This window comes from Haliotis rubra, unplaced genomic scaffold, assembly GCF_003918875.1.
Source record: "Haliotis rubra isolate DU_JTF1 unplaced genomic scaffold, ASM391887v1 Scf4, whole genome shotgun sequence".
Classification (NCBI taxonomy): domain Eukaryota; kingdom Metazoa; phylum Mollusca; class Gastropoda; order Lepetellida; family Haliotidae; genus Haliotis; species Haliotis rubra.
Genome location: NW_025767079.1, coordinates 3,513,357 through 3,528,473, shown reverse-complemented (window position 1 = coordinate 3,528,473; position 15,117 = coordinate 3,513,357). Strand labels below are relative to the sequence as shown.

Here is a 15,117-nt window from a genome sequence, read left to right as displayed (position 1 = left end):
GGAATATTGCTGAGTGCTGTATAAAACTGAACTCGATCACTCAATCACTCCTCCCACACAACAGTGATGTATGTGGAGAATGGTATTAAACCCAACTCAAGCACGCAGTCACTCAAAACTGAATACTTTGATGATCTATTCTGATGAATCATTTTTACTTGAAAATGCAACTTCTTTTAAGTCTGATATTTTATTTCAGAGATACGAATGTTTCACAGTTTTTATAAGCTTCCACATCATGTAGAATTCTGACTTAAAAATGCAAGTATCGACTTAACCTTTCAAACTCTTTCAAAGTAGAACATACATGCCTTAGTTGTCTCTCAAAATATAATACTTATATTATAGGTGTTCATACTCAATAGAATAACACTTTCTATCCAAGGGGCTATGACTATGAACTACCGGTACATCAATATCATATACACTCTATGCAAGGTTACTGATACATCCTACTAGTCAACTAGGGGCGGTGGGGTAGCATAGTGGTTGATGCGTTCGCTCGTCACGCCGAAGTCCTGGGTTTGATTCCCCACATAGGTACATTGTGTAAAGCCTATTTCTGGTATCCCCAGCCGTGATATTGCTGGAATATTGGTAAAGGTGGTGTTAAAACAAACTCACTCACTCAATTATCACAGATGATCTGTTTCTTTTCAGTTCACTTGCAAAGTCCATCTCCAACAACAAGACACTATTTTATCCTCTTTTCAGCAATGACATATGGGATTTTCAGCATGACGAGCGAACGCTTTACCCACTGGGCCACCCCACCGTCCTATACTGATATCTCCCGCCAAGGCCACTCATGAAGATCGGGGTTGTCGTGCTTGTCGTACAAGGCAATTAACAGGATGGGGTGGTCAAAATGGCTGGACAATTGCTTGAGCAGTGTAAAACTAAAACTCACTCACTCACTTTCTATCCTATCCAGTTTCTGTAAATATTTCAAATTTAACACAAAATGCTAAATGCAGTTTCACATCTGTTTTAGTTATAGGACAGATGTGATATATAATGTATATCAATGTGTATAGTATGACCCCATGTGTAAGACAATTCCCTTTCTACAAGCCTTAAAGGCACAATGTCACACATTTTTGACAATATTTTAGCCAATATCACATATACTGGGACATATGCACTCACTTTAGCTACCTATTGATGCAATAAAACACTTATTCTTGCCTGAAATAGATAATTGAAACTTCTGAGGCGACCAGCTTCCAAACAGAGAACACTTGCTATATATTGAATGTAAACAATTGCTCCGTACATTGAAAACTGTTGCACGCTGTGTTGTCAGTGTTTGCCGAACTGGTTTCAATCACAAGTTGAGCGTAGGATATTTGTAAAGAGCACTCCAAGGGACATTACTCTATGGGGTTCGCTTGAAATAATGTTTGGCTGGTCAAGGATGCGAGAGTCGATTTAATGCAACGTTGCATATTAATTCATTCGAACTTTTTAATCTACTATTGTAATCTAAATATGTAATTATTTTTTTAATAAATTATATGGTCGCTTCCCTGAGGTCGGATAGTTAAGATTAATATTATTACGAGAAATGCATTATATATTTTTAGAGAAGTGCAGTGAGACATTGTGCCTTTAAAAGCCACACTAATTTATATACACCCTCTATAATGGAACGCTGAGGGAAGCACATCAAAAAAGCATACATCATCCCTAAATTTGTCATAAAAAGGCGTTTGTGTCTAAATATTTTCTTATATGATATAGCACTCCAGCACATGGTGCCATTTTGTGTGTTGACACAGTGCAACACTATAATGGTGACAGTAAAAATATTCTGTTCCATTTAATTCCTGAAGTGAGTTAGAAGAAAACATAATTGCATACCTGTCATGGTTTATGAAATATAGCATATTTTCACCAATGCATGTTTCCCTGAAATATAAGCATTCACTCGTTCACTCGTACCAACATCTTGTACACCTTGATGTGACTATTCTTTTACATAATTATCTGAAATCAACAGGAACCAAAAGAGAACTGGCATGAGAAAGCTTAATGGCTTGTACCTTTTTTGCAAAAAATATACAAAAATGTTCCTGAGTATCACAAAATAATTGTTTTGTGGAAATGAAGAAGCAGAAGCCCTTATGGGATGTTTTCCCTTCACTTGAGAGACGCCGTGAGGAAATTGAATGCATGTGCTTGACTAAATTGGGGTCTAGAATAATTATAATGACAATGTTTATGTAATCAATTTCCTGCACGCTCCTTAGATCATCTGGACATGTATTAAAGCAATTAAAATATCAAAATAGTTCCCAAATGTTGATATTTCTTATGTAATGTGCTGATGGAGGTGTTAAAAGGAGCATCTTTGAATAATGTATTATATATTGTTGTGGTAAATCAAAACTCCTCTAATTATCACACAGATCTACCGGGCTCTGTAGCTCACTGAAATATTTCCAGAAATTTGGAGCATATAACAAGCAGATGCGATAATTTAGATCATCCTTGCCATGTTTCACCTCAAAGTTTTGTGTTTCAGACAAGATGTTAAAGAGGTAGACATTTATGACAGATGGATTGAATTAAAAGTTCCGGTGAGTTAAACATTTAATGCAGTTGTTTGTTTCTGACAAAATTATATTAATCAAAGTGTGTTAATCTAAAGATTTGTTAATCAAAAGTCATTTGTCTGTAGTCACTAAACTCAGAGTGACCATTGACCACCTCGTCTAAGTGAGTAATGTATGGTTCTGTAGCCAATCAGACGTCAGCTTTCTTAAAAGATTTGACTCCATTTTCTTTGATTTTATCAAAAGGAAACCAGGACAGGAATAAAATATGACTTCAATTGTACTCCCTTTATGTACATTTGGGATAGGTCCATCAGGTTGTTTTCTTGAAACAGCAATGAAATATCCTGCTCTGAATGTATACTCCCGTTAACCAAGAATTTAAAATCCTATTGCTTATCTGAAAGTTCACCTGACACTAACTTCGGAGAGAGGTATAGCATCTGAATAGAAGATCCAATTTTAATGAGATTATTCCAGTGATCTGCAATGAAAACTTCATGCCATTGTCAGACAAATCACAGAATGGTCATCTGTGTTCGAAATCCCTTGTATTAGACTGCCAGTGGGCACAGTTAAAATCATGATGTTTCTGTTGGCGCCTAAGGAAACCTTTTGCAATCACAGTTACCTTGTGATGTTGTTTATTTATGAAGCTAGTTATGAATGTACAGATGTACATAAAACCGAGAGAACAGATTTAAATAAACATACGATGATTGCACAGTATTATTCAGCAACAGAAAGGCTGTTATGGGTTTCATTGAAAAGAATGGGAGAAAACTTTGTCTGTTAATACTGCTTGTTATCTCTCTCACAGTGAAATAACATTTACAGAGTTGAAGCATGGATCAAAAATATTTCTTGTTGGCATAGTTCTCTTCCAAAGGGCAAAACAAAACATAAAGTGTCTTTGGTTTGGCATATTGCCAGATCATACAGTTTGGTCCCCCAGGTCAAGGTGACATGTAAGTAAGTCTGATTTCAGACCAGACAAACTCTTGGTTGCCTGTGATTGATTGGGTTGGTTTGTTGTTTAATGCCGCACTCAGCAGTATTCCAGCTACAGTGCACTCAGTCAAACTCGGACTCTGTCTTTCTCGGATTGCTGTATAAACAGGACTGAACTCACGGTCCCGACGTAATCCTTCTTTGTTGTCATAATAAAAAAGTTCTGTATCTCGGACTCTCATTATTTCGGATTTCGGACCAAAGTGTCGGCCCGATAAGGTAGTTACATGTAAAAACATTGCTATATAATTCGGACTGAGCAGGAAGTCCGCTTGGCCAATAAACCTTGAATAAACATTCCATTGATTGGTTTGTGTATTTTGTCTTATTTACTTAGCAGGAAGTCCGCTTGGCCAAGACCGCGTGGTCTAGCGGTGAACGCTTATTTACCTTTGATGCGACTAACACCAATTGTAAACTGTAATTGAGCCGATCATGTCAACTCAGTGTCAATGTGACTATGCATTTAAGATGCCATCAGACACACGCGATTTTATTGGATAAAGATTGGTTTCTAATGACGCTTTTTCGCCACAGTCTGCTTTAAGGGTTGTGATTGGTCAAAATCAGACACGTGACCTAAGGCAGCCATTCATATTACGGCAATGGATACCGTCCTCGTAAACGAAAACTTTTAGATTTAGACAAAAGTTTTGGGTAAAATAATGCTATTCTGAACATATTAAGTAAGAAATCGCTACCTATACGTAAATTATGGAACTTATTCGACTTATCGTACTAGGCTATGACCTGTGACAAAAATGCTTCATGTATATATTTTCGCATTAAACATCGTGTCCGAGCGTGAAGATTGAGGCGGCGAGAGCCGAGATGTCACTTGTCAGTGACTTGACTTACATTACATGATCACACAAAAATATGGAAATAGTAATTTTATATGTACGTTTGACAACTTTTATGAATGTCGTTGTTGATTTTATTCATTAGTTTATTCAATTTATTTAATGAATTCCTCGAAACATCGTTACTTTGCTCTTTGACAATGTTATAGTGGACCCGCTGCCGCAGCAGGTGTCTGAGAATCGTTGTTTACAATAACATTGCGAAAAATAGTTTATAAATTTAATTCTGCTGATAATATATGATAAATTGAAATTTAATAAGTGTTTTCAGACATTGTGAAATGTGATAGAATCTGTGTACTTCGGACTACTGTATAATTCGGACTTTTTAGTCGGTCCCAAGCTGGTCCGAATTAGACAGAGTGCACTGTATATGGTGGCGGTCTGTAAACAATCGTGTCTGGACCAGAAAATCCAGTGATTAACATCATGAACATTGATCTACGCAATTGGTGTACAATGACATGTGTCAACCATGTCATTGAGCCTGACCACCTTATCCTGTTAGTTGCCTCTTACGACAAGTATGGGTTACTAAAGACCAATTCTAATCCAGATCTTCATGGGCTGGTTGCCTGTGAAGTAAAGGTCATTGAGGTCAAGGTCATCGGGTCAAGGACATAGGATGAGGCAAAGACTCATTTTAGCCAAATTCTCAGCATAATGTTAGTATGATTAAGTGTTCTGTTATTAGATTTCATTGCATTCTCCATGACATTTATGGGGTGACATTTTTCATTGGTTAACTGATTTCATTGTCCAAAGCCAAAGAAATATCATAAAATATAATGAAAACTTGAATTTATTATATTTCTTGAAAAATCCTACGATGCATAAAATCAAACTATGTCAAACTAACTTTTCAATTTAGTTTTAACTGATTTTAATTAATCCTTTGTATTGTGTGCAAGACCTGGCCACAAAATAACCCTTTCAGAAGTTAATATATACACATGTTTCTTCGAAATATATCACCATCATGAATTAAAGAAATATACATTTGGGTGACTGCATGTCTATTCTATCCAAATGCAACATTTTGATCCTTTGACTGTTGTTTGGCAACTAGTAAAATTCCATTCGATCATCATGCAGTTTTCTTTTTGCAAAGATACATGTCAACACATAATTTCATGCCAAATACAATAAAAGTAAGAATATTGAGCCGTGCAGAATCATTTTCGTTTTGAATGACCCAATTAATCTTTTGTGTAAAAATGTCTGTAAACCAAATGCAAAGTGTTCTGAAGCCATGATGCACTCGTTCCATCCTCTCAACTTCGGTGAAAACCATGAACCACTTCACTTAATTAACCACAACAGGCACTCACATCTTGGTGCAACCATCAAGGTGTCCTTCAACGACCTACAATTATTTCAAGGAAAATAACCGTGAATTATAGATATTATCCCAAATATTTAACAATTGATAATTCTTATTTTTATATGGATTTTCTTTATCTATTATTTTCTTGGTTGTTATGCCAAGAGGAGGGATGCAAAATTGGAAAGATATTGTCAGTGTTGATTTGAGAGAAGTTTTCTAATCTTGAAATGGATGCTCTGCACCAACTCTCTCTCTCTCTCCCCTTCCCCCTCCCTCCCTCCCTTTCTCTCTCTCTCTCTCTCTCTCAACATGATGGTGGTCTGGAAATAATCAAGACTGAATCAGACAATCCTGTGATTGACATCATAAGCATCAATCTCAGCTGTTGGGAACTTTTCGATGACGATTATTGCATCAACCAAGTCAGCAAGCCTGATCACCATAGATCGTTATTTGCCTCTTATGACAAGCATAGTCACCTCTTACAGATAATGTACTGGGTGCCGTAGTACAAAGCGATCTTAGCGCCACAGTCACTGTAACTCCCATACCATAACATAGACTTAAGTTTGTCTTAGCGCGCTAAGGTTGTTATGTACAATAGCACCCTGGTTAACACTGAGGATCATTCTCTCAGAAGATCAATAGAGACATATGCTAACCTTCTAATTGGAGGTTTGGATATATAACACGATTGAGTATCCAGAGAACTGGCAAGTAACAACATTCTGATCACTTCCTCGTCATATATTATAAATAGAGACGCCAAACTGTTCAAGATTACATTGGTTTGTACAAGTGTTGGTGTCAACACAGCAGGTATTTGAAGACATGAAAGTTAACTATTTAGGTTTAGATTATTTATTTAGTTCATTTTATTCATTTAATTTGACTCATTAATTCTATTTGCAAATTTGCTTACTGCAGGGATCATATTTAATTCTTACTGTGTGCAAGATATTCCACTGACTGTGACTGCGTGTCCACTATCATAAAACGTAGGTTAGATCCTCATCAGGTTGGTATTGCAGAACTTGCCATCTTGGACTTTGACCAGGCTCGTTATAACAATGACTATATTCATTAACTGTTCAAATTACAGGATCTAAAATCAGTTGGATTGCCAGTGTTTATGCATCAGTAAAGCCATTCTATTTCATTTCCTTGACCGATTTCTAATCAGGAGAGCTGGGTTATGTACAAGTTTAGTGAGAGATCTTACAATTACTATTAGGAAGTCAGTGTTCTCTGGTCTATGTGAACTGCCAACAATTGACACGAGCCTTTGGTGATTCGATAATTTCCCCAGACTCTAGTAAACATTTACCAATCCTTATTTAGTGCTGACAGCCAATTTTAGCATTTGTCCACCGTAATTGTTCGGAGGATAACACACCCTGAATCAACAAGTCATCGTCTATTCCCCAGCATTAGATTCTTTCAATGTGCAAGCAGGATTATCTGAAAATCTGTGATCATGAGGGCAATGGAGACGGCCTCACTAATTACTCAATACCTAAAGATTTTACTACAACTGACGAGGGAGTACAAATTTACATGAGGATGTACATGTAGTGCATCCAGAGTGATGAGGCTGTCAACCTCTGTTTCTGTTGGTGATCTGTTTAGAGGGTACCCTGTTGGTGATCTGTTTGGAGGGTATTATGTATTGGTGATCTGTCCAACTGGCTGCATCGTTTGCTCTCTGTTGGCTTCGATAACAGCACGTGGAGCCGTACAACATATGTAAACAAAGGATCACTACGCAAATCGAAATAGTGCTACATGTATTAGGATATTTTCTCAGTGAAACTTAACCATTCTATCAAAGATGTTTGATTAGATGTGTAAACTCATCAAAAATAAAAGGGTTAAGAAATATGTACATTATATTGTATTTGATGGTGCAGAGGTGCTATGCTGGTCGCATGGAACTCTGGGTAGGACAGTGGGTGATCTTTTAGGTGGGTATTCTGTTGGTGATCTGTTTGGAGAGTATTCTGTTGGTGATCTGTTTAGAGGGTATTCTGTTGATCTTTTAGAGGGTATTCTGTTGGTGATCTGTTTGGAGGGTATTATCTTGGTGATCTGTTTAGAGGGTATTCTGTTGGTGATCTGTTTAGAGGGTATTCTGTGTTGGTGGTCTGTTTAGAGGGTATTCTGTGTTGGTGGTTTGTTTAGAGGATATTCTGTGTTGGTGGTCTGTTTAGAGAGTATTCTGTATTGGTGGTCTGTTTAGAGTATATCCTGTGTTGGTGGTCTGTTTAGAGGGTATTCTGTGTTGGTGGTCTGTTTAGAGGGTATCCTGTGTTGGTGGTCTGTTTAGAGGGTATTCTGTGTTGGTGGTCTGTTTAGAGGGTATTCTGTCTGTTGGTGGTCTGTTTAGAGGGTATTCTGTGTTGGTGGTCTGTTTAGAGTATATCCTGGTTGGTTCTGTGTTTAGGTGGTCTGTGTTGGTGGTCTGTTTAGGGTCCTGTGTTGGTGGTCTGTTTAGAGGGGGTATTCTGTGTTGGTGGTCTGTTTAGAGGGTATTCTGTGTTGGTGGTCTGTTTAGAGGGTATTCTGTTGGTGGTCTGTTTAGAGGGTATTGTGTTGGTGGTCTGTTTAGAGAGTATTCTGTGTGGTGGTCTGTTTAGGGTATGGTCTGTTTAGAGGATATTCTGTGTTGGTGGCCTGTTTAGTTATATCCTGTGTTGGTGGTCTGTTTAGTGGGTATCCTGTGTTGGTGGTCTGTTTAGAGGATATTCTGTGTTGGTGGTCTGTTTAGAGGGTATTCTGTGTTGGTGGTCTGTTTAGAGGGTATTCTGTGTTGGTGGTCTGTTTAGAGGGTATTCTGTGTTGGTGGTCTGTTTAGAGGGTATCCTGTGTTGGTGGTCTGTTTAGAGGGTATCCTGTGTTGGTGGTCTGTTTAGAGAGTATTCTGTGTTGGTGGTCTGTTTAGAGGGGTATTCAGTTGGTGGTCTGTTTAGAGGGTATTCTGTGTTGGTGGTCTGTTTAGAGGGTATCCTGTGTTGGTGCTCTGTTTTGAGGGTATTCTGTGTTGCTGGTCTGTTTAGAGGGTATTCTGTGTTGGTGGTCTGTTTAGAGGGTATCCTGTGTTGGTGGTCTGTTAAGAGGGTATTCTTTTGGTGATCTGTTTAGAGGGTATTCTGTGTTGGTGGTCTGTTTAGAGGGTATTCTGTTGGTGGTCTGTTTAGAGGGTATTCTGTGTTGGTGGTCTGTTTAGAGGGTATTCTGTTGGTGGTCTGTTTAGAGGGTATTCTGTGAGTGTTGGTGTTGATGACTCAGCTGTGTGATACATGGGAGGCAAACAAAAGCATATTTGGTAAGATTCATCTTGAAAAAACAAACATACACAAACATATTCTTCCATATATACAAGGAATGTTTTGTCTATGGTCAACATTGTCTCTTTAGAAAGTGAATGTTTTCATGCACTTTTGAGATTTGTGTAAATTGATATTCAAAATTCAGGGGCAGCCTAGTGAGACTCCGAGTTTAAAAGTAGATGGTATATTCAGGAATGAAGGGGTTGTTTCAGGATACAGCTATTGTTGGATGAAGTGATGTATCTCTTAGAAATTAATTAAAGCAAAACAGGTTCCATAGTATTGTGTATCATATCACAGCATCATTTATTATTATTATTATAGGATATTTATATAGCACACATATCCACGCAGCTAGTGCATGCTCAAGGCGCTGGTATTTTTTCCCCTCGATCACTGGATGTCAATCTCAACAGCACATTGTATTATGTATCTCAACTCCCTGGGGAGTAGATAACTCTTGCAGCCACTAGGCACACCGAGTTATTGTGGCTTTCTCATTCTAACGAGGATGTGTATTTACATGTGTACCATAACTAATGCAGGGGTGTAATTGTCATGACCAAGAGTGTTGTGATATGTGATATTATCCCTTACTCCAAATGATGTACCCCTTCTTGATTGATAATTTGGCTGTTCCATTATTCTACAGGGCAAAAAATCATTTACCACGCAGCCTACAATATTTTTGTTGGCAGTTTGGGATGTAGGTAGTTTGGAACTGTAGGCAGTATAGGACCTGACCATGGGTATCATGGGTCAGTGAGATAGAAAAGCCGGAAGTGATCAGATGATTAAAACACTTTGGTGAAACCTATAAGCTTGGTATCATGGGTCAGTGAGATAGGAAAGCCGTATGACAAAACTAGACATGTAATCAGGTGAAACACAGGTAGCATGCTGACAAAACTAGACATGTAATCAGGTGAAACACAGGTAGCATGCTGACAAAACTAGACATGTAATCAGGTGAAACACAGGTAGCATGCTGACAAAACTAGACATGTAATCAGGTGAAACACAGGTAGCATGCTGACAAAACTAGACATGTAATCAGGTGAAACACAGGTGACATGCTGACAATCACAAAACTAGATGCATGTAATCAGGTGAAACACAGGTAGCATGCTGACAAAACTAGACATGTAATCAGGTGAAACACAGGTAGCATGCTGACAAAACTAGACATGTAATCAGGTGAAACACAGGTAGCATGCTGACAAAACTAGACATGTAATCAGGTGAAACACAGGTAGCATGCTGACAAAACTAGACATGTAATCAGGTGAAACACAGGTAGCATGCTGACAAAATTAGACATGTAATCAGGTGAAACACAGGTAGCATGCTGACAAAACTAGACATGTAATCACAGTGAAACCCAGGTAGCATGCTGACAAAACTAGACATGTAATCACAGTGAAACACAGGTAGCATGCTGACAAAACTAGACATGTAATCACGGTGAAACACAGGTAGCATGCTGACAAAACTAGACATGTAATCACAGTGAACCCAGAATCATAGGTTTCTGGCATATGCAGGGGATGCAGCCTTTCAGACAACGTTGCCTGCGAGCCTGATGATGCCCCAAACGGTATCGTGACCTAGAGTTTCATGATTGGGTTGGTTGGTTGGTTTGTTGTTGATGCCTCACTCGGCAATATTCAAGCCATATGGTGGTGGTCTGTAAATAATCAAGTCTGGACCTGACAATCCAGGGATACGATGACATGTGTCATCCAAGTCAGCAAACCTGACCACACTCGATCCCGTTAGTCGCCTCTTATGACAAGCATAGGTTACTGAAAGCCTGTTCCAACCAAGGTATTGACGGGTTACATGATACTTATCTATGAGTATCATGACTAAAGTCATCATTACTATTGTGAGTGTATAGTGACTTATCATAAACCTCATCGCTGCTGAGGTTACATTAGGAATGCCACGATACATCGATACATCGATGCATCGATACTTTTTCTAAGATGATACAATTATTGATACATTCAAAACTATATCGATATTTAGTTTTGAAAGTATCGGTTTAAATATGTTTATGTATCGTTTACATTTTGCAGTTGTATCATGTTTTTTTATGTTAGAGTTATAAATGATTATTTTTCATGCACAAAGATGGGAAATTAGAACTTTTTTATCTCTGAGAATAAAAAATGTTGATCTTTTCATGGACAATTATAAAATATGAAATATTAATGTTCAAAATGTAGCTAACTTTACGCAATAATGCCGCGAAAATAGGTATTGTGATACGTATCACGATACCCATGTCACGATTGGATACGTATTCCTGAAACTTATGTATCGTATCATCCCTAGTTAACATGCATGACTCATGTCGTCATGACTACGAACACTGTTTGTCGTTCAATGCTACCGATACTACCAGTGTTTCAATATGTTATATCAATATTTTGCTATGCTCTCCTCTTGTACATGTATTTATTTTCACATTGTGCATAAAATCAACCATGATAAATAAAGGTGAATTTGAAAGGAAGTATACTTTAAGATGTTCGAAAGCTAAATAATCTTCTTATGAGGAAATAACAAACACTTAATGAATAACTGAATGGTCCTGATAAAAAGCTTGTCCTGCTCTGATAAACATCTAGAAATAACCAAACTCTTCACATTCCTGTTTCCTTCTGGAGATTCTGCATTCCAAACATGCATTCCAAACTAACATCAAGCCTTTTAAAATTCATCTTTGTGTAAAGAATTTCCTGGCACCTAAAAAAGAGTTTTGCTTTGGAAAAATGTTATAACCATGTTAATTATTATTCTGTAAGTCAGATTTTGCAATGTAAATAACTTCAGCAACAAATATTTGGGCTCTCATCATGAGTAGTTTTTGTTTTGAAACTGTAGGTGGTTGTAGAAAATTGGATGGAGAGATGACAGGGCCAAATTATTCAGTTTCTTAGTCATGGGTAGGATCTGGTTGTTATTATATGGTAAATGTCAGAGGAGATCAGGAGGGGGTGACTAAAAAATATGACAGTCTCTTGGGGAAAATCATGAAAAACAATGTACAGACTTTAAGTCTAGTTTGAAAACTCACTCCTTCGAAATATCATACAACTTAAAACTTTGTGTCAGAGCTCCTTTAAGCGCCTTTGAGACTTTCAGAGGCGCTATAGAAATTACTAGTTTGATTAATACAGTCTAACACCATTGTGTTGAGCTTTGATGTGTCAAACATAGGGTTGTCTCAAAGTAAGAGCTTACTAATTGCATGGGAATCCCTTCTTTAGTCTTCATTATCAGTGCTGGTATTGGCATACAACCTGCGATACGATATCATGATACTAAAATTTTAGTCACGACGATATATTGCCAAAGTATTATTCACTGAAGAGGCAATACGATACGAATCCCGATATAAGGGTGGCAACACGATTAATGTCACGATACTAAAATCTTTAATTCTAACACCATCTATGAAACACCTTAAGATCAAAACAAAACCAATTTTAAAATATTTCCTCAAATTCCAGTGCGTTGTTCAGTGTTCATTCAGAAACGAGATAATTAAGTTTATACCCGGACTTTGTGAATGTTGATAACATGGGAGCGCTATGTCTGACACAGTTCTTGATTCAAGAATTTCCGAGAAAATGTAACTTTACTTATGAAGGGAAAATAAGCATATATTTTAATCCTCAAACAAAAGTAAGTCATGTTTCTTGACAAATATTGCGATTCGGTAATATTCAAAGTTATACAGCAATGTAAAACTTTGTATCGATTCACCGTATCGGGGGCCCATGCATCGATGCGTATCGATGAATCGTCACACCACTAATCATTATGATACTGAATATGTCAAACCTCAGGCCCCTTCAACTTCAACACAACTGTGTGTGATCCTGCTTGGGGAGGAACGTGAACAAATGGGACATTTCATGATAAAACATAAGGTGTGTTGTAGGGTGACTATTGAGGGGGAAACAACTATTGCGATGGCAATAGTCTATTGCAACATACTATTGCGACCAACTATTGCAATACTATTGCAATAGTTTTTGTTCTCCTTGAATTGTCTCATTTGAAGTCAAATGAATGTATAGTTTATATGAAATAGAAACAAGTTGAAGTAGTTTTCGGTCTCATTTAGTAACTGACAAGAAACATGAAACCAGAATCAAGTAAACAGTTACATAACTAAAACCTAAACTCAATGAAGTGAAGTCCGCACCCAAACATGCTGTATTTCGCGCTGCGCATTTGGTCTAATTTATGATCGGAAGTCAGTTACTAAACTATCTATAGTCACACATACTATCTATGCATCGATAGTTTTTTGCTTCTGCCATCGATTAATTGCTATCGGAGACTCAACAATGACAATCCATCGATAGTTCGATGCATCGTTACAGCCCTAGTGTGTTGTGAAAGCCCAGTGAAAGGGAAAGGCGCTTACCTTGCTTTGTAAGCGTCGATGAGTGGGGAGATCAACTTTAGGGTTCTGCGAAGTACGTCTGTTGTTGTCCGTGTTTAGTGTCGATCTGTCTTCTGTCACCTGTCAGATTTGGCGGGTAATTGGATCACATGCCTCGATCACACCCGGAAACATACGAGTAACATTGGATGGCCAGTCTGATGAAACCCGATGTATGAGTGCGGAAGCACCGATCACTACAGGTGCTTTTGCATTTTGTCTTTATCTTGACAAATTCTCTCTCACCTGAAATATCAATGACAAAGGTCAAGGTCATGTTTGACATTATTTTGAGTAATTGTATGATGTCCAAATACTATCTCCCTTGACCAGACAATACTCATTTCACTTGTGGCACCACACAAGTGCCAAGACCTTTCTTCATCCGAACTACCCGTGAAGGTCTTGGCTAGAATATTGATCTTCAGTAACATATGTTCGTCGTAAGAGGCAACTAACCGCCATATAGCTGGAATATTGCTGAGTGCGGCGTAAAACTAAACTCACTCACTCCCTCTTCATCTGAACACATTTGATGGGTTCTTATTTGATTATTGCACGAATGTGGTCGGCAGTTAACAGAAAAGTGCCATGTGAGTCACGACTACTTATCAGATTAGTGTGATGTGGAATTAGTTCACCTCACAGTACAATGACCTTCAATGTACTCGCTCACCTGACGGGGCTCCTCATATGGCATCTCATGCCTTCTCTCTACAAGTGATACCACAGATCTGTCCACACACACATATATCCCCAACACCCAATATGGTTGATCAGGCACTGTCAAACAATGACTGTTGCTTTGAATCGAGGCACTTCTTCAAACAGCTTCTGTTTAACTGTAACAGATCCTGTTAAAGTAAACGGTAGCCATATGTCAATAATATCATTTACACCATCAGCTTGTCAGATTGACAAACATGTCTTGCAGCAAAACTGTTTCGATGGGAAAAGCTCTGATTAAAATCACTTGTCAATATCTTCATGGATGATTTATTGGAAAGTGTCAGTTTCGAGATTTAACCTGGGATGTTTTTTATCAATATTTTTTTTTTGATTCGTTATTCTCAATAATTGGCAACTGGTGGATTTTGTAACTGCCATTTAGTTGAAAGAAATGATGATAATCTGTGTGGTTAATGTATCAGAAGACCATCAGAGATGAAGTGAACAGGATAGGAGATTATCAGACAGACAACTATTGCCCACTGATGTGATACCCTCACTGAAAGCATCTAAAAACCTAAAATTCTGTGAAGATCCAGGTTAGAATTGATCTTCAGTAACCCAAGCTTGTTGTAAGAGGCAACTAACGGGATCGGGTGGTCAGGCTCACTGACTTGGTTGACACATGTCATCATATCCCAATTGTGTAGATCGATGCTCATGCTGTTGATCACTGGATTGTCTGGTTCAGACTTGATTATTTACAGATTGCTGCCATATAGCTGGAATATTGCTGAGTGTGGCATAAAACTAAACTCACTCACTCACAAAAAAACTAAAAACCAGTGTTGAAAAAGTCTAATCATTATAAATAAATGTAAGTCATCAAATGTTC

The 15,117-nt window shown here is 38.0% G+C and overlaps 1 protein-coding gene across 10 annotated transcripts in view; it reads left to right on the top strand.

The window, feature by feature from the left end:
- Window positions 1-15,117, top strand: part of LOC124287182 — a 94,769-nt gene that overhangs the window by 62,348 nt on the left and 17,304 nt on the right. For 6 of the 10 annotated variants that reach the window (XR_006901206.1, XR_006901207.1, XR_006901205.1 and 3 more), the window contains one exon: window positions 2,528-2,582. Coding sequence is in view for 3 of the 10 variants with exons in the window: in XM_046723672.1 (XP_046579628.1) it covers window positions 9,039-9,084 (46 nt within the window). In the remaining 7 variants the exon portion in view is untranslated. Of the gene's footprint in view, window positions 1-655; window positions 894-2,527; window positions 2,583-9,013; window positions 9,085-15,117 lie in introns of those variants that run through there. The other 4 variants (XM_046723672.1, XM_046723671.1, XM_046723668.1 and 1 more) reach the window with 2 other exon arrangements.